General features: G+C 37.8%; 1 protein-coding gene across 1 annotated transcript in view; it reads right to left on the bottom strand.

Moving 5' to 3' along the window:
• The window catches only part of LOC107592760 (disintegrin and metalloproteinase domain-containing protein 12-like), a 79,470-nt gene that overhangs the window by 20,821 nt on the left and 37,016 nt on the right, over positions 1-21,633 (bottom strand). Inside the window, exons 10-11 of the mRNA XM_016282309.1 lie at positions 18,449-18,597; positions 3,939-4,116 (exon numbers count right to left, since the gene is read on the bottom strand). Coding sequence (XP_016137795.1) covers positions 3,939-4,116; positions 18,449-18,597 — 327 coding nt within the window. The remainder of the gene's footprint in view (positions 1-3,938; positions 4,117-18,448; positions 18,598-21,633) is intronic.

The raw sequence follows: 21,633 nt of genomic DNA, 5'->3' as shown, positions 1-21,633 counted from the left end.
GATCAGCTCTAGGCATGACGAAGCGGATATCGTCCTCTTTTGGAAGGCCAAACAAAGTAGTTTCGCTTTCACAATGAAACACAGCGCCTTCACGACATGGCGGCGGCGGCAACAATACTATAGCGAGAATAAAAGTTATGCCTTCTTTCTTTGCGTGAACATTTGGGCAGCGTTATGCAAATCTTCCCACACAGTGACATAGATATGTGGGGGCGTGTTAGAACGAGCCGTTTTACGTAGGTGTGGCTGACTCTTAACTTTTATAAAGAATATCTCTTTGGATTTGAGACTTTAGTCTTTGCAACTTTACAGATCTTCTTTATGCACCAAGAGCTTGTAACACTCCAAAGAGAAAGGAAAATTTTAAATCGTATCATATGACCCCTTTAATAGAGGTAATTTACATATTTAAAGTGCCCCTATTATGGGTTATGAAAGGTTCATATTTTGGTTTTGGGAGTCCCCAGCAACAGGTTGACATGCATGCAAGGTCAAAAAACACTTTCATTGTCTTATAATATGCATTTTCTTTTTCCTTTTTTTGCTCAACAACTCCAAACAGTTCGCTGCTCAACGATTCATTTTTCCAAACCCCTCCTTTGTGTGATGCTAAACTGTGGTGATTGGTCCGATGACCCAGTCTGTTGTGATGGGTCTACTGCGTCCAGCGCATGTCAATAACGGAACGCCCATCACCATTATTTAGTCCACAGCTCGGTGGTAAACACCCAAACAGCCATGGTATATGTGTTAGCCCAATGCAGAAACATATTGATAAAGCACTAAAGTTTCTACACCAACGTATTGCTATATTCTTTATCAGAACTCCAAGTAATAACAACGACAATCATTCACTATTCATTGGCACATTTCTAGACAATTGTGAGTGAACAGATATTGCTGTTAGGTGGTTAGACGGAAACCTACAAGCTGCGCGGCGCGAACACAACACACACAACTAAATACATATTTTGATTAGTTCACCTCTTGAGTCCTTGGGTTCGAGTCGTTCATTCATTATGTTACAGCCCCATAGACTAGAGGCTATGTAGTGACAAAAGAATGAACGACTCGGACCCGAAGACGAACTAATAATTTCTGTTTCCGGTACAGACTGCATAGCTTTACCTTACGGGGATGTGACGTGACAAAAGAACCAACGACCCGAAGACTCGGGAGGTGAAGTGAACGTGAACTAACCGACTGCACAGCCAGCTAAGCAATGAATTAATCATTTATGTTGGCCTTGGTTGCATTATAGTTTATATAATGTGATCAATGTTTGAGTAAATAGATGTGTTGGGGAATTTGGGTATTAACACATAAACTTTTAATTACATTCTGCTGAAATGAACGAAATGACTTGAAAAAGGATTTGTTCATTTTGCTGAACGAAATTCAAAGATCCGAGTCAGTAAAATGATCCAAACTTTCCATCACTACAACTTGGGTCATGTGTGCCTTAATAACCAATCACATTACAGCCTTGACGTCATTAAAGATTAGCTGATAGGCTGTCGATTCATTAAATGATACGCTGTTTCCTCTAAAAAGCTGTTTATTCAGCGTAGTGAAGCCTCTCCTCCATTGACATCCATTAAAAAAAACGCCCTCTGGTCTCCTTTCCCACGTACTGGCAAACCGGAAGCGTTAGCATTAGCCATTACGTTTTTTTGGCTAAAGGTCGCAGGCTTGCCTTCTAGTGGCTTTGGTTCAAGTTTTCCCAGGTCTGCGCACTCAACAAGTGGGCGGGCATAAATATGCTAATGATTCATGTTGACCTCAATTTGAAACAGCTGAAGACTCATTTTTATGACTCGGAGTCAACTCTTTCTTTTGAAAAACAATAACTTTATACACGGTGCACTTTTAGATTTAAAACTTTGCAGGATGTTTTCATTCACTTAGAGCTGTGTTACACACTGCATGAAAGGTCATTTTCAAAAATCCATAATAGGGTACTTTATGTCAGGCTGTTCAATTGTCAGAAAGTAATTGCAAAATTACGATTGTTTTTGGTGCAAGAAACCTTGACTAAGATTATAAGCAGACTTTAGGGGGAAAATAAAATGCTACAATAGCACAGGCTATGACCCCTTTAATTTGACATTAGATAATTAGGGGTTACAGAAAAACAATGGAAAGAAAAAAGTCTGAACAGTATGATCACTGTATTGAATATTAGTTCCAGGTGTGGAGCTCATATTCTTTTAGGAAATTCCCTTCTGTCAACCAGTTCTTTGCGTCCATGGTAACAAAAATTTTTTTTTGGAAACGTTACTGTAGGTTTGTGTATGTGAGTGCATTGACATGTCTGGTTTAAATTAGTGGTCCATGCATTGTTCTGATTTTGAAAAAAAGATGTTGTTTTCTCAAACTCTGAACTCTTGGTATCAGTGAGCCATGTTCATGTGTGTACGTGTCTAAGTGAGTGACATCATCACTGACCCGAGACTGGAAGTGATGAGAACGTCAGAGTCCAAGCACAATTGAAGGAAAGAGGACATTTATCTCAGAAAAGAGAGGGAGAGGAAGAGAGAGAAAGAGGTGAATTTTGAAGACTAAAAATCATGTTTTGTTGTTGTAGTGAAGCAGAAGACCTTTGTTCTTCTGTAAAAGTACACAAGAAGCTCATTAAGACCTCAAGCACTAAAATTTTATTTCATACACCACACACACACACACACACAAATATCTATGGGACTTTTTATTCCTCTCTTTCACTCTTTTTCTCCCACTCTTAACAAGGTCCTGGTGTGGGCTGGGAGAGGTACTGGAGGGTTGGGCTGGGTTAGGTCAGTCCGCTGGCTCGAACTGCTCCTCAGAGTCACAGAAATCTCTTTACAGGCCTGCTGTTTTCTCTAAAACTACCGTCAACTAGTGTGAAATGATGGGGGGATGGGCTTCTCTCATCCTTCTACCCAACACTCAAGACCTGCTGCTGGGCTTCCTCTCTGCTCTTTACCCGCTTCCTCCCTCGTTCCCCCCGGTGAGATCACTGGAGCTCACGGGTGCCATTCTGAAGCAAACTTTTACCCATAACAAGATCCTAGACTTTAAAGTTCAGGCCAGGCTTTTTTCCTCAGGTCTGCACTGACACAATATGCCTGCATGACATCTAAATTACACAGACCATTTTTGAAGTCTCCAGTTCCATTACTACATGATATTTAGGGGGCATTTTAGCATTTATTTATAGGACAGCGGAGACAGACAGGAAGGGGAACAGAGGTAGAATGGGCTCAAGCTGCACAGATGACATAGTCTGGACTCAAACCCGGGTCCTAACAGCTCTTTAAGTCACAAACGCACCACAGCTCAGATGGGAGCTGCAACATTTATTTGAATAGGTCAGAATTGTCTATATCATAAAACTTTCCTGTGCAGAATATTTTACAGTTTTTAGGGCATTAATGACTCAAAAGTAAATTGAATTTCACACTATGAATAATTTCAAAGACACCCTGCAGTAACTGTAATAAGATTAGTGACATGGCAGTCGCTTTTCAGCAGTACTTTTCTACTGTTACAGTTTTTTTTTCTCCATTTTTATGTTCAGTAATAAAAGTGTCGCTAGCATTATATATGTATCCTATTTTATAGGAAAATCTGAAAATCTTTTAATTTCATTTAAAATTAAAAATAAAGCTGGCGTAAAATAAATAAGAAAAATGTTTAATGTCTAAGACTACCCTACTAAAAAGTAATATATTTCAAATATATTTATTTTATACTAAGTATAGTTCAAATCTATTAACATATCTACTGACTTATCCATACTGAAAGCCATGATTTACCCTGTGAATATTAAGCTGACCAAATCAAATTCTAAACATCACCAAAGACTAGATATGGACCTGGTTCAGATCTGCTAATCCTAGCAGCGGCCTGCTTTGTTGTGACGTACAAAGGTATTTGATGTGTGTGAGTTTTCATACCTCCGGCTCTCCGCAGTCACACTCCTCTCCTTCCTCAATGTATCCGTTGCCACATTTCTGTCCCCCGTAGAGCATTTTGACTTCAGGCATATTATACAAACACATGCCCACCCCCTTCTCCAGACTAGCCACCAGATCCTTTTTACTACACGTACTGAACACCGTAGGGAATGGGTACCTGTTCACAAAGAGAAAAGGAAAGGGAAAGGGAAAGGGAAAGGGAAAGAGAAGATTCATTTAATATATTTTCTTTTGTATTTTATTTATTGTTCTACTTCAAATTTTATTTTATTTTATTTTGTCCCATCAGGCTTCTTATTTTATATTCAAATATGTTTTCTACATTTTTTAATTACATTTTTTATTTATTTACATTTTTATATTTTTTAATTTATTGTTTATTTTTTATTTTTATTAAATTTTTGTTTTTATTTAATTTAATTTTGTCCCCACCAGGCTTCTTATTTTATATTTAAGTTATTTTTATACAGTTTGTTTTTGTTTAATACATTTTTTTGATTAATTTAATTTAATTACATTTTTTTTAGGGATGTAACGATTAACCGCGAGCCGGTTGAAAATCGATTCAAATATGTGACAATTCAAATCGGTTGAGATGCTAAACAAATCGCGATTCATTTAGGGGTAGGAGTTTATATGAATGTATGTTTGAAGGGAACTTACTGTCTTTAGAAAAGTTTAGATGGTATTTTTTCTTTTTATCTTGCCTCTGTATAATGCACATTAAAGTTCATAAGTGCAGCGCTGCTTTGTTTACAGCGGAAACTAGGAAAAGCTTTAAGCGCCACCTGCTGACAGAGAGTGAATCTGCGTCTCATTCAGCTCATCTGCTGTTTCTGTTTCATGCAGATATTTTTGTATGTATAGTTTCACAAAACTGAAGTAAAACCATTCTCTGGAACCAGTTGAACCATTTTGCTACAAAAAATACTAATTTAGATAAAAAACTATGTATGCAGCATCTTTGTTTGGATCAAGATTAAAATGCAGTGGTTGCCTCTAATTTTACATGGAAAGAGCACAGACAAAGCCTTAGTTTGTTTATATGAAGATATATATTTTATTTGTGTTACTTATTTATTTGATTTGGGGCTTGTTTTAAAATTTCAGTTTTGTTATTTACATTTACATTATATTTAAAAGTAGTCATTTAGCAGACGCTTTTATCCAAAACGACTTACAAATGAGGACAATTGAAGCAATCAAAACCAACAAAAGAGCAATAATATGGAAGTGCTATATTAGTATATTATTATAGTGTTATATTTCAATTTCACAAAGAAACATGGAGCATTTTGTCCAAGCAAAAATAAAAGGACACATTTAATTTATAACTTGTCTTAAATCTCATTTTGTTAAAAAACAAATCATGAATCGAATTGTGAAATCAAAATCGTGATTCGAATCGAATCGTGAGTTGAGTGAATCGTTACATCCCTAATTATTTTGTACCCATCATGCTTCTTATTTTATATTTAATTTATTTCTTATTTAACTTTTTTGTTTAATTCATATTTTTATTTAATTTAATTTATTTAATTTATTGTTTATTTTATTTTTATTAAATTGTTTTTATTTATTTCTTTATTTATTTTATTTCATTTGTATTTTTTTTGCTTTCCAAGCAAATATATGTCTAGCCAAACCGATTTTTAAAACAAAAGGAGTTTAGTGATAACTTAGTAATAAGAGGAAAATAGGTCACAAAAACGGAGTATAATGGTACATAATCTCAGAAACCCAGCCAAGCATAAAAAGTTGCAAGTATTCAAATTCCCAAAGTCATTAATGGCATTACTTCTACAAGCACAAAAATGACAACAAAGCAAAATGAATTATCATATGACCTTCCACCATGGCATTCACGCCCGAGTCCTCTACGTGATAGAACACTAAGCCAGCTAAGTGTAAGCCCAGATGGTACTATTCATGTTAATTCATCACTACCGATACATGATTATAAACAAACCAGCGCCGGGCCCGACCTCAGCCTGACCACAGTCACTGTAGAGGCCACGGACACAAAGACCGAGCTTTTTCAGATGAAGCAGAGCAGCGGACGATCATATGACAGCCTCAGTCTGGGGCGGCTGCCTCGGGCAGGGAGCGAGACGAGGTGAGATATCTGAGAGGAGAGCAAATGAAGCTCATTTGGGTCTGGGCTCTGCTCACTGGAGAGCACTGCAGAAGATCCTTCATGGTCTGTTGCCAGTATCTTCAGTTCACTAACTCACCCCAGCAAACAAGCTAAACAACAAAGTGCGTATTTGCTATGCACTCATAAATATGCGCAACGCTGAATAAATGGATGTCCTTGAATTTGTGTGTTTTCGAAAAGCGAAAGTGACTCTTCCTGCAGATTAATAGTGTATGCATGCATGCACGTGAAGAAGGGATTAAAACATTAATAAACATAAGGTTAATGGGTGTTACACGTCTGTGCTGAAAAATTACAGCATATGGTTACGTTCAGTAATAACAGCATGGCATTACATATGTATTTTTTTTTTAAATAAACTAAAATGGTATGAAATTAAAATAATATTTTTAAAAAGCGTGACATTTCCATATATACCTGTATATAAAAAAAAATTGTTGCAATAGCATTCGACAATATTTAAATGGTAATTTAAAGGAACATTTTAAAGCATTTAAAAGAATGGTCAGGGTGAAAAATAAAGAAAATATATTCTGTCAAATGTAAGCAAATTTATGACATTGAACACGTTTAATTTAATTACATTTTATAGATTTAATTTTATTGTTTATTTTATTATTTTATGATGTCCCCATAAGCTTCTAATTTTAGTTTTTTTTGTTTAATTTTCATTTATATTTAATTTAAATTGATGTTTTAGGAAAGGACCATTTTAAAGTGTTAGATCAGATAACATGATAATCAGGTGAAGAAAGAAATGATGTACAATTTCAAGAAGAAATTAAAAACAAGAAAGAAACAGTCCAAATTTAATTCAGATTATTTCATTTGTAAAGAACGACACTGACTACAGTAGTCAGTGTGAATTTTAATAAATAAATAATTGTATTATATATATATATATATATTTAATACAATTATTTATTGTATTAAATTGTATAGGCTGGAAAACTTACTTAACTGTTCTCTTGATGAAGCTGGTTGACCAAGTATTTCTTGCTGGTTAAGCTAAGCAGTCTGATAGGGACAACAAAACACTAGCAATGCTAGTGCAAAAAACAAAGTACTCATACTGTTTTATTCAATAGAGTGGTTACTCATCCCTACCAAGCTCTTCAGTGCTGAATAATATTTTCTAGCTAATGCCACAATCTTTCATCCACATCAAAAACGGTTGTCAAACAGACGTGTGCAGCCACACGCATGTCACATCCATCTCACTGTCATGCACCCTTGACTGAGAGCCTTTGAAGAGTTTGCTGATGAACTCTCGCGCTTTTAACACCTCAGTTCTGTCCGCTGGGACCGACTGTTTCCCCGCCACCCGTGCTCATCAAAGACAACCTCAGCGCTCACCTTTAGCGAGCAAACACAGGAACGCAGACATGAATCAAAAATCCATGACTCAGACAAGAAGCCATTCTGTCATCGGTGCCAGTACAGCAAAATAAACTCTGCAGATGAAAGGGAGGAAAACGGGAGGGAAGGATGGAGGGAGGTGTGGGGAGGAGAAACTGTTTGCCAGGAACATCTGTGCTCCCTGGGGGTAAGTGACCGCTTGTTTGGGGTTTTGCGGTGGGAGCCAAGCACATGGAGGTGGACTCCGGACTCCTGCAAGGGGGTTTCTGGGTCTGTCCTCATACTTCACTCTGTGTCCTCACTGCACCCTGCCTAAAAACACAACACCCCAGACTATAACGTATTGCTCATTGGTTTCTCTCATTTTATTTAAGTATCCACTTTGTCTCAGATGTTTCTCGTAAAATTCCTCAAGCAGACACCAATGAAACAACCGATGATATAAAATGTGGCTGACATAGCTATGAACAAGTGAAAAATAAATAAATAAAAACAAAAAATTAATAATAATAATTCATTATGACTTCTAATTAGAAACTTTGGTATTTTGCTAAATCTGATTTGATTTGATTATTTATTTATTTATTAATGAGTGAATGAATAAACATATTAACAAGCAAATGAATGATTTCTTTCTTTCTATATATATATACACAGTGGGTACGGAAAGTATTCAGACCCCCTTAAATTTTTCACTCTTTGTTATATTGCAGCCATTTGCTAAAATCATTTAAGTTAATTTTTTTTCCCTCATTAATGTACACACAGCACCCCATATTGACAGAAAAACTCTTTGCAAATCGCCTTTCCCAATAATGTGCTAATTAGCAAGTTTTTTCATGATGAATGCAGCTAAAGTAAACAGTCCTTCAGAGAGCGGCTCGGAAGAGAGGAGCGGGGGCAGCAGAGCTCATTAACATTTAAAGGAAAATGCTGCAAAACGGTTTCCCCCGAAAAGAGCTGTTTTTGACAGGGTAAAAAAGGTGTTTTTACACTACCATTGAGAAATTTGAACCAAACTATGTTACAGACTTTTCATTAAGACCCTAAATAATCATATCAACTTGTGGAAAATGGGCATCCGATGACCCCTTTAAATAGTTAATATTTTGACTTCTCTTTATTATAGGACCGCACATACACCATCATAATTCAGCCACAAAAGAAACAGACAGAAATCTATCGAGACTTCAATGTGTTATTGCAAATCAACAAAGTCAGTTTAGTGACAATAAAACAGAAACAAGCAATTTAGCCCCAAAACACTGATTTGCAATGAGCCCCTGGTCTTCTGCAAATCTCACAGATGCCAGCAGTGTGCAAGTAAGCTGGGGCACAATCAAGTGCGTGCGAGTTTTAATGCCCCCTTTAAAGGGATTACAGTTGAAAGAGACCAATCAGTAGGGGCGCCTGGAAGTAAAAGTCATGACATTTGCAAATGGAAGCGACACATACTGTATCTTAAACACCCTAAGAAAAAGCTAATGATCCAAAAATGACATTTAAGCGGTGCTGTAGTTTGTGCAATGAGCCGTTTGCAGCAGCGAGGGCTAGAATAGTAATGTGACAGAGGAAAGGACTTTGGTTTAAAGAGGGATTGGCATTGGGGACAGAGAGCTTAGAATGGCACAGGCTAAGCTGGCAGAAGTTGGCATCAGGTCAAGTGGGTTAAGCTGACTTGGCGTTGTGAAGAATGGCGGATGCAAAAGCCAGATTGGTTTGTATGGCCTGGCATGCAGAGATGGTATGAGGCACATATGAGCATGAGTGTGAGATTTGTGTGCCAGTCCACTCTCAAAAAGTGCTGCGGGAGGGTTTTGGGATAAGAGTGAGCACAGATACAGCCATGCATAAAAACACATGCAAACACATGTCCATATTTACAGAGTTAAGCGTGCGAGTGCACTCAAAACTTCACATAATTTTTCTCTTCACTCAACTTTCGTGATTGCCAAACGATTCGCTCTGTTCCCAGCATCTGTCCGAACCCTAAAGCCCTCCTTATGAATTCAAATTCGAACAAACAACAAATCCTTCCTGCCTGAACTGCACTTTTCTTCTTTACCCCAGTAAATCACAGCCGCAGACACACAAAAATCCACAGAGAACTCCTGCAGTCTACCCTGTCAAAGCCTCTTTTCTCAACTCAAAGATCTGCTTGCATCTTAAACTTTAACTGCTATCATTAAGCATCTGCTTCATAATTCTCGCTAAGCGAAACCACATCTTTCCAAGACTATTGAGCATAACAATGAACCCAGATGCTGATTACGGTGTAAATTATTCTGAAATTACACGCCTGCTGTCCTCTCCAAAACGAGTGTGCTTAAACATTTTTATATATTTATGAAACAGTGAGATGTTGAGTGTTTGTAGAAAACCAATGGCTCTAATCAATCTCGCTCGAGCTGTTGGCAGCTCTGATCTGAGGCCAGTGCACCTGCTGTGCTTTAGATATCTTTAAATTACAGGGTAAGGGTGAGAAAAGACCCGACACAACCAGCTACAATACTGCACTGAACAAAACACAAGAGCTAAATGTTGAAAACAAGTCAATTGGAGAGGAATGAAAGAAATTAAAAGACTAGCAGGCTGGTTTATGCTGGTCAGAGCTGGTTTGGAGCTGGCCAACCAAACACTTGCTGGTTGATGTAGATAAAGGGATACTTCACTCAAAAAAAAAAATAATTCTGTCATCAATCATTCACCCTCATGCCGTTTCAAACCTGTATGACCTCTTTATTCTGTGGAACACAAAAGGAGGAGTTTTGAAGAATGTACCAGTTCCTTTTCCATGCAATTACAGTAAATTTACTGGCTTTCAAGCTTCAAAAAAGGACACAATGCACTATAGAAGTATCACAAAAGTGCAATATTCTAGGCTTCATATATTCTGAAGTCATAAAATAGGAAGAGACCAAAATGTACTTGAAATCCATCTTAAAAAAATCCTTTTGTGTTCTGCTTTTAGGGTGAACTGTCCTTTTAAAAACCCAATTTAAAATATCCAACTTAAACCAACCAACTTAAAATCTCAAACCTGGTTCTTTTTACTGGAGATGCACTTGAGGTCCAACTAGATGCATATGGCTCATTTGTTGTTTTAAATTATGGAGGGTGTTCACACACACAGAAACACACCCTGATGAGTATTGTTTCAGCTGAGCTTGCATGTTACCCAAGTATTCCTGGAAACAACTGAGCATTCCTGATTCCTGAGAGATCTTCTGGACACTGTTAGCGTGAATCTCTCTACAGTACGTCACAGAATTCCAAACGTTCAGATTTCATTTTGGGAGATGTCAGAGCAGCCTGGTTCCCAGTCAAACCATGATGACATCTGATATCATACACACACCCATGCATGACAAAGTGTTTTTAAAGAAAACACTCTTAGAAAACCTATTCAACACAGGCTGATTGGAAAACCATTTTTACAAAACTCCATAAACATACCTATATACAGTGTTGGGGATAACGCATTACAAGTAACACGAGTTACGTAATCAGATTACTTTTTTTATGTAACTAGTAAAGTAACACATTACTTTTTAATTTAGAAGGAAAAATCTGAGTTACTTTTTCAAATAGGTGATACCAGTTACTTTGTTTCCCATGTCTTGACTGACAGCTCTCGTGTTGCCATGTTGAGAGAAATCGTGAGTAAGTGCAGAGGCATTGGGCCTCATTCATGAAACACGAGCAGAACTCATTTTTGTGTAAATCGTTCGTAAAGCCGTTCTGACGTAAACTTTCAAATTCCTGAAAATGTTCGTATTTTCAAAATGTTAGTTGGTACGAAAGAAATGTATACCTGCTCCCTACCACATGTAAATGGTGCGTAAAACGTTCTGTGTTCTTTTTGGCAAACTGATGACACTGAATTTTGATTCACTGCCATAATAATTACAAGTTAATTTGCCCTTGCCCTCTTTTTGAATTTATTTATTTATTTATTTTTTGCCATTAATAACTGTAAAACGCAGCTCGTCACTGTGACTATTTATCCAGCTGTAAATAGAGGACGGGTGGGACAAATAGCGACCAACCATCCTACTTGTACAACGACTGCCTACAATGGAGAAGTCAATATTACTGGATACTGCTTTTTTATATTTTGTAAAATTCTTAAAAATTAGATACTAGTAATACGTTGCCACCATGGATATTCCAAATCATAGCAACTAAAGCGTCTCAGCTGGAAAAACGCTGTTCCACCCAAAGCGTTTTCAAGTGCCACCAGCTGGTCATTTTAAGAAGCCTGACATTTTTTCAGCTGAATAAAAACTCTTTGTAGACACACGTTATTGAATATTTATTGTTAGGCATATGGCCTATTAGTCTTTTTTTGCAGTTATGCAATATACTGGAGCCAAACCTGAGAAAGTAGACCAGAATATTCCACTGCGTTCCTGGACACGCAATTTGCGTAGCTGTAATTCATAGTCGGGATTATGCTAATTGTGAATAAGCGTGCACGAGCGCCCTATTTACCAGTGATTGGAATTCATTAACATACACATGTTTAACTATCAAATCGGACGTTTACGAAGTGTTTGTGAATCCGGAGGAGAGTTTTCGGTAAGGTCTGTTTTATGCGCAAATTACTCAGCATTTACTCATATATTTACGCAAGTTTCATGAATGAGGCCCAATGTGTTTGCTGTGTGAACATGATGCTTACTGTAGTTCTAATGTGAACATGCATTTACTCATCTCACCTGCACAAAATCGGATTCAGTATTTCTCAAAATGAATAAAAACAGTTCAAATGCAAACTCTGAATATTTCACAAACCTGCAATAATTAAATAAGTTAAGACAAATATCATTTATGTATTTAATCCCATTTTATTAACCCATGTCTTTGCTACTGACATTCGAGGATCCAATTAAACCATACTAAGCAAAAATGACAAATTTGTGTTTTATTTTTGTTATTGCTGAATAGTGTTGAACTTTTTTCTCCTGCGAAGCCTTGCAGATGGATCCGCACGTCTCACGTCTCGTCAGCCCCGTAACACATATTCTTCATGCAATTTGTTTGAGCTGCGCCCTGTACTGTACAGACATGAATTTACATTTCCTTCAGCCTGAGGCATTTTCATTTCACTTTTGTTGTGAAACGGCTTTTACATTTGTAAAAGAAGAGCTTTTTATATTTAAAAAACAAACAAGCAAGCCCTGCACAGATTTAAAAAGTATTTCAAAAGTAATGTAACACATTATTTTCCATAAAAAGTAACCAAGTAATGTAATTAGTTACTTTTTAAGGGGGTAACGCAATATTGTAATGCATTACTTTTAAAAGTAACTTTCCCCAGCACTGCCTACACATACAATTCACAGCAGTTTCCAGCTGAAATGAACACACCGATTAATAAAGACTTATTTTTTCCAAAGGTTCCTTGAATGATACTATGTTATGACTTCATAACACTTTTACCATAGTGCATCATTTGTAATCTGAAGAATTTTGACATTTGCATCACACAACCAGCTCATTATGTATGGCTTTTCTGACATAGTAAACATGCTCAGTAGCTCCCCTGGTACAACATCACACAAGTAACAATGAAACAGTTTAAAGAACCACACTAAAATGGCATGGTTGCTTCAGTAAATGCATTATTATGTGACGTTTGCTTTTGTTAACACTATCAGTTAGGCTCAGGGAAGGGTTTTGTGTAGGTGGCACATTATCCTCATTTCCGAACTGTCGCAATACGTACTACTACTAAAGTAATAAAACATTGCCAGATTCATTTTCATCTGTTTAGGATAAAGTGCCACTCACTGGACAATTCACTTTGAAAGTGTTGTGAAACATGTAAGAAGCAGCAATTTCGCAAAAATGTCACCATAGGCACTTTTTTCCCCAAGAGCCTTCACTGAAACCATTACTTATAAATGACATACATATTTTAACACATTCTCACTCTTTGTGCACACACACACACACACACACACACACACAATCATCTGCATTAACCTGCCTGGACAGTTTCTAAGTGGTAGAAAAAAGCTGCAATTCAAAGTCATTTGCATCTAGACTTTTTCAAACCGCCATTCTGACTTTGACCTATTAGAGCTGTTATGCTATCAGCAATAGGTGCAGAATGAGGAAATTAATGTCTGTTTAATCAGCCTCCTCCGGCGACGCAAACTGATTCGAAGTCGGGCTCTATTGTGCTGCCTGTCGTTTAGAAGATAACACCGCCATTTAGGATTCGGTGTGTGGCCGCCACAATAAAAGGTGAAAGCGATACCCATTAAGCGATAGCATCTGATGTACTCTTTCCAAAAGGCCATCTGACATGCTTAATATTATTGGCAAACGTTCTTCCCTCATCTGCTCTGTAGTGAAGATACAGGCAGAGATAAGGTGAGGTAAGCTCAGTCTAAAGAAGTGAAATCACAACGTTTAACCTCCTGCTGAGTGCCTTATGCCTCAAGCTAATATATGTGCTGTGCTTGTACTTTGGTGCCTTTCAAGAGTAAGTTAGTCCACCTTGCGGTCATCTTGGTTGCATCACTGACAGTTATTTCCATTTGCATGTACTGTTCCTGTCTAACTGAATGAGGAGCCGCAATAACATACAGTGGGGTTCAAAATTTTGAATCCACACGGAGTATTTGGTTTTAAAATATGATTTATACATAAGTCAGATTAGCTCTCCAAATCGAAAAACTTCCTTTTCTTTGAGGTGCCATGTTTAGCTATGCAATTTCCTCCAATCGTTTTCAAACAAGTGCCTTTTTTCTTCCTCAAACTGTTGTTTGGCGCAAATGTTGGCTATTGTATTTGATTGAAAACATTAAGAAGCAGACAATAACTTCCTGTTTATGCTTAAGTTACGGTAGTTCTTTAGCCTGCTCTCTTAATTTCTATTTTTGTCTCTGCATCATTCTTTGTTTTGTCTGTTTGTCCTGTCTGTCAGTCCATCTTATTCATTCTCATTTGCAGTTATTTTTGCAATTTTGCTGAGTTTTCAGCTCTGAATCTCTCAGAATGTATGGTATTGTTCGTTCGATGCTGCAGATAGGACACTGGGGCTGAGAGCTCGCAGCAGCTGTCAAAAAGAGAAAAAACCGCTGCGTGCAAGATCATGAATTTATCATGTTTGAACTTTAAAATAGATCCTTGCAGAGTAAGAACAGCACAACACATCCAGCAACAGCAGGAAAAGGGTTTTGAGGAACTGAATAAATCAGAGCCAGATTGTGTGCTTTGTTAGAGCCAACTTACAGGAGGTTTATTTAGGCAGTCAAAACAGCATGGAAACAAAGGATCAAACACATGGAGAAAATGAAAAATAAGAATGTTTTTATATCTGCATCTGTGTGTGTCAAGTATATATGTTTTTCTGCAAATAATGATTTTCTAAAATCAGTATTTATCTCTAATTTTCAAGTACAACGATCTTATCCTTAAAGCAAATCTTATCCTTTAGGCATATTTTTAAGATCTTGTGATTTTTTTATTCACACAATATACAGTATCTTAAATTAAGATGATTAATTTAATTTTAATAGTACAAATGTTTTTGAAGGACGACTAATTCTCACCAAGGCTGCATTTTTTTTAAATCAGAAGACAGTAATATTGTAAAATATTATTCAAATTTAATAACGTCTATTTGAATATATTTAAAAGGTAGTTTATTCCTGCAATGGCAAAGCTGAATTTTCATTAGCCATTACTCCAGAATTCAGTGTCACATAATCCTTCAGAAATCATTCTAATATGCTGATTTGATGCTCAAAAACATTTTTATGATCAGTGTTGAAATACTGCTTTTTGAGGAACCTTTGAGTAATAGAAAGTTCAAAAGAACAGCCTTTATATGAAATCTTTTATAACAATTGTATTTACTATAAATTTGTATTAAATTAATACATCCTTGCTGAATAAAAGTATTAATTTCTTAAACAACAACAACAACAAAACATCTTACCTACACCACATTTTCTGAACAGTAGTGTATATTCTCTGATAAACGTATCAATATATTTAGTGTGTAGTATTTAAATATCTTAAAATCCTTAAAACAAGACCAAAACATTGATTAAGAAAGTGATTTTTTTTAGTCTATGCAATGCAAAGTATATTTGCATATAGTAGATCTGTTTTTGTGTCTTTGAGACCGCGTGTGTCCGTGAGTTTCGGCCTTTAGGGTTGAATAAACTAAGGAAGTCTGTGATTCTCCCATGGGAAGCGAAAAATAGGCCAGCATTTTCCTGACTCTGCAATAGTACACAGCTTCTCTGATACAACAAACTCATGTGCACTGCCCCTAAAACAATGCAAAACAAATACTTTGACAAATGCTACATGAGCCAATCAAAAGCAGACACCAAACTTCAGCTAAACTGTGACCTCAAAACTCCTCAATGACGCTGCAATGAACAATGTGTGAGGAGCTATTTTGAAAAGCTTTAGCACTCCAGCATTCTTTTAAAAGCACCTTCTTTTTACAGAATCGCCATGTCCTTTTAAGTATTCATCCATTGCGCTGCTGGAGAATTTGGAGCTATGAATCTTTAAAGAAAAAAGTAAAAATGATGTCAACCTCCCCTGTGGCTAAAATAGACGACAAAACACCTCTCCTGACTTTTTCCCTAAGGTAGCTTTAAAAAGCCTAGAGAGGTTTCTTCCCAGCATGTTGCCTTGTTGTCATATGAACAAATAATGGGAGAATAGGGTTCTGCTGTTTATTATGGCCGTCATCCAGGGTCGAGCAGCGGTCCAACAAAAATATCCCCACTATGAGATAAGACAGCCACAGCAGAGAGATTGCAAACCGGTCACAGCTGAGAGCGGACAGATGATTACTGGTGACTGACTTGTGCGATATGAGTGAAACTGTAAACCTCAGCTTTTCTTTAGATTGAACACACAAGTGCCACAATTCTGATTCTGGAATATCTCAAAAGCACTAGAAGGTAATGCATGTCTTGCTTGCCAAGACTGTTGCATTTTAAGGCTAAAAAATGGTTTTAAATATATAAAGTTTGATTCGTTTTTAAACAGAATTTTGGGGTACTGCCTCAATAATTAATATCTAACAAAAATGAGAAATCCTTCATAGTGTATACTACTGTTTTTATTCAGCAAGGTGACATTAAATTGAGCAAAAGCTGCAGTAAAAGACATTTGAAATGCTACAAAAAATTATTTATTTTAAATAAATGCAGTTCTTTTGAACTTTCTATTAATCAAACTATCCTGAAAAAAAAAGAAACACATCATGGCTTCCACAAAAATATTAAGCAGCACAACATATTTTCAACATTGATAATAATGAAGGATCATATGACACTGAAAATGGGAGGCAATGGCTAAATTCAGCTTTACATCACAGGAATAAATACAATTTTGAAATACATTAAAATAGAAAACAGTTATTTTAAATTGTAATAATATTTCACAATATTACAACATACAACAGTGTTTCAGTCAGGATCACTTTTGAAAAAAAGTTTATTGGCAATTCTTGAATTTGGCGAAAACTTTAAGCTTTAAGGGGTTCACTGCCATACTAGACAGTTTAAGATACATCCTTAAAGCATGAATCCCCCGCCTGGCAATAACCAAATATTTCTTAGCTACACACATATGCAGAGATACGACAATTACAAAATAAGAGGGTACAAGAATCAGTCATGGTAGTTGTTAGGGAGTTGCTGGGAGTGAAGGAGAGGAGGTGGGTGCAAATGTCTGTGCGACAGACTGATGAGCATGTGTTTGAATGGTTTTAAATACGGCTGTTGATTAGGAGCAGGTGGAGTAATTGATCAGCTGAGAGTCAGCTGATAGGGAAGCGATAAGTGGTGTGCCTGAACTACGCTTGAATTCCATTCGATCACTCATGCTCCCTTTCTGATCAAATAAATTTAGAAAATAAATGTACAAATCTAATCAATCCCAAAATTTTGAACATTAGTATACTTTACATAACATAAAAATGCAACTGATTTGACAATTAACCAGTTTAATTATACCAAGGTGTCAAGGTTTTGCTGGTTAGCATTTGGTAGATGTGAAACATAATAAATTAATATTGTATACTGTTTTGCATGCAAAATATAAATCGCAACTGATTCATTATTTCATATTGAACATTTTAGCAGTTCATTATCATTTTGGGCTCTTAAGAATGAATGGACTAAATGAAAAGTGAAAAGTGAAATGGACTAGTGAAAGGTTTGCAACTGTGCACAATCTCGTAAAGCCATCAGCCAATCAGTGTTGTCCTGCTTTCACTTTCCTGCCATTAGTCACACAGAACTAAGCAACCAAAGATGGCAGATTCACACTCACTTCTCCTACTCCACCAACACATCTAAAGACCCCATCCCAGCTGACTCTCTGGTTCATCGTCTGATAAGGCAAACAGGCCTAAGTGTAAGGAGAGGAAATTTCCTATTATGAGCCAGCCTCACCTTGTCAACCTGGTGTCTACCCATGTCCGAGACCAGCTGCATGCCGAAAACCATTACCAACAAGCACGTTATCACAAGAAGCCAGGTGACAGCTAAATGTCTGAAATCCACATTTCTGAGTGGACCGAGCAAGTCTTCTGTCTGTTTACAAGTTTTTGAGTTTCAATCCGAGACCAGTCTCGCGTCAGTGGTGACGTATGGCTATGTAGTGAAAATTCATCACTGAGAGACGGCTAATTAACCCCTGGCCAATAAGATGCAGGTAAACAGCTGATTATTCTCTTGTGTATATGAATGATGAGAGCTTGATTTGCCCGTTCCCCAGATAATAGGGCTCGTCGGAGACTAATTGAGCCGTAGAGTGATGCGTCGGCAGTGCATTAATACATCAAGTCCAGACAGGGTACGCCACTCAGGAGGAGGAGAGGAGGTTATCAAAGACTAGTTGGATTTTGATTTGTTCAAACATTCCTATTTACTGGCAGAGGTTTGTGATCAAGTGGTGAAACCTGGTATCATATACTCACCCTGTAGAAGGGGTCATGATGCAGCCACCACGATCTACAGTCATCCTACAGCCGCATCCTCGCTCTGGTGTGTCATGGTTCATTCCAAAGTTATGGCCCAACTCATGAGCCAAAGTCACAGCAGCTCCCAGAGGATTGTCTGAGTGGTCCTAGGAAACAACAGGATGTCGTATCATATCTTGAACTACTTTTGCTGTATTTATTTTTTGCAGTTTTCTGATGTCTATACTTTGCACACTCTAAACTGTCCCACTAAAGAGATACTGGTCTCAGGAGGAGCATTAGAATCCAAATAATGTTTGCCTATTTTGATGGCAAAAAAAAAAACAGACTTAGGGGTGTGCAATATATACAACCTACGATAATACTGTAATAGTTGTCGCACGAATATATCGCAGAAACCAAACAAAGCACGCCTAGAGACTGATCTTTATGTAGGTTAGACTACTGTGCAAGCACATTTAGTGTTCACGCTTGCACTGCATGGTTTAGTCTATTAAAATACTTTTAGAATTCCCACAAAAAAAGTGAAGGGGCAAAAATGCCCCCGTATGACTTATATACAGTATTTACTGTATATCATCTGATATAGTTGTTAAAGTCCGCATGAAATCAACATTTATTTACTTTACTAGCACAATGCTAGTCTTGATGTGAACAATTAATCCATGCAAGTTAATCCGCTGAAAAAATAGTTTGTCTTCGTAATCTTTAATCAAAATCTGAACATTTACTTCCGCTCTGGAATGGCATTCCTTCTCTGATGACGTCAGTTTGACGGCTTGGGCAGAATATGCCTAACCACGCGCCTCCAACCGTTGCTATGAGTGAGAGACAGAGAGGAGGAGCGCAAAAATAAAACCATGCTCTATATTCAATTTTCCGTTTCAGCTGGAAATACGTCACTAGTACTACACTGAAATAAAGTCGGCAGCAACTTCCGGTTCATGCGGACTTTAATATCACACGAAGAGTGACGTTTTTCTCCAAATATCAGCACGATTGCAAATGTGATATTGATTTGATGAACAGCTCAATAAACAAAGTTAATATTAAGTGACTTTTTTAGACACAACAGATCTTGTTTTTGCTGTATTTCTTTTTGACAACGAAAGTAGTTCCAAACAAAGCCACATCAGAACTGTCGAGTCTCTGAGCAGCACAAGAAAGTTTTGTTACTGAATCAATCAGCCGTTTGAATGAATCGGTTGAATGAATGACTCAATGCAGTGATGTGGCACGACTTACTGGCAATTTTAGGTTTATGTTTAAAATATATTTTCCCTTTTTTGTTCCCAAATCATTTCAAATATCAGTATTCAATATATTTTTTTAAACATCAAAACATTATTTATGCATGTGTAACGGCAGGTTAATTGCATTGTGTGAATGCATCTAAATGCCAGATGCAGAATCTGTGTCACCTCTGCATTACAATTACAAACACAAATGTTGTTGATACTGATTTAATTTGTTTGGTAACAACCCTATAGTGTCCTAATATTTGAATGTATTGATTAAATTTAAGAATTAGACACAAAATATTATGCATACACTTAATTAGGTCAGAAAAAATGGTTTTATAAAGGAAAAAATCAATTTAAACATATTGGAAAAGTGAATTTCTGTTTCTGCTGCAAACAAACCGCCACACAGAATATGAAGAATATCAAAAGCTTTGGGAGTTAGATGTCCACAACAGTCTTAAACCTGCCAAAGTACCAGAACAATAACACGCTCAGCAAAATACTGTCTAAATATCCTTATCGACAATATTCCAGAAAATATCGAGATATCATTTTTTGCACATTCCTAGACTTAAGGTGCCATCACATTAGTGAAATTTTGGCAACATTTCATGAGCAACAAAGGTTCATTGCCCATTGTCAATAGTGTAGTGTAGCGAATTTAGCTCACAACAGGAAATATGAATAATTAACCATAACTAGTTATAATTAACTATTCATATTTTAGATCCGCTGTAGATATTTAGCTGACCACTCAGGGTCAACTGTCTTGTCAATTCTAAGAACGTTAATTTCCTGGTTAAGGGAAATAACTTTCTTACTGTACAATTCTACCAAATTTGTTAAATATAAAAACAAAATATATATTGTGTGTTTGATTGGTCCAGACGCTACAGTAGCAATTTAAGAGGCACTGTTTATGCAGAACTTTAAACATAAAACAAGAGGCGGACCCGCGAGTACAGCTCAGCAACTGTATTGGAACAGAGCAAATGTTATAATAACATGATCAAATATTATAATATAATTTCAGGGCTTTCATCAAATATTGACTGTAACAAAGTTCATGAGTGTGGAAGGAAGAAGGCAGGGTCGGCTTGCTGGGACGCAAGCTTTATTTAAATTTCTCTGGGTACTGCACACAATACGGCGCTCACTCAGCGCTTGTCAGATTCGCAGTCAATAACTCATAACAAACAGAACACAATGTGCTTCCGTGTATCTACACCCGTCTCCCCGGGTCACTCGCGTACCCAGCCTGTCTCTCTCTACTCATGTTCCAGGTGGCCCCTTTATCCGGTCTCTCCACAGCAATTACTGAAACAAGACACAGGTGTTTATCATTTGCACTTGACCCACTTACGCACCGCTCGTCTCCTGCCTCTCTCTCCCGATGCAGACCTCGCTGATCCACGCCCCCCCTGCCACATTGACAATTTGCAATCAATTTGATTAATGTAGCAGTGTATGATTGTGGCAGGGGGGGCGTGGTTCAGCGAGGTCTGCATCGGGAGAGAGAGGCAGGAATTGACCGGGAGGCTCGGGCTGCGGGACCTACATCTGCCCCAGCACCACCCACCCATGTGCCTCTCCACAAGATGGGTCCCCAGGACGACCCGGAGGTGTTCCTGGACCTGTTTGAGAGGTCAGCAGAGGCCGGGGGGTGGCCCGAGGAGGACTGGCCAATGCGGCTCATTCCCCTGCTGTCCGGGGAGGCGCAGGTGGCCGCCCAACAGCCAGGGACGGAGCCCTCAGCCACCCCGAGGGCGCTGCCCAGAGGGTCAGGTCCGGCTGGCGGCAGTCCGGCCGCAGCTCCCGTTCCGCCGCTCTCTCCACACCAATTCCTTGACCAACTTCCTGCCGCCAGGGCGGCGGGGAGGCCTGGGCCGCCCTGCTGGCGTTGCGGGGACCCAGGTCATTTTATTGATCGGTGTCCAG

Source organism: Sinocyclocheilus grahami, unplaced genomic scaffold, assembly GCF_001515645.1.
Source record: "Sinocyclocheilus grahami isolate Dianchi unplaced genomic scaffold, SAMN03320097.WGS_v1.1 scaffold158.1, whole genome shotgun sequence".
Lineage (NCBI taxonomy): Eukaryota > Metazoa > Chordata > Actinopteri > Cypriniformes > Cyprinidae > Sinocyclocheilus > Sinocyclocheilus grahami.
This window is presented reverse-complemented; position numbering and strand designations above follow the sequence as displayed.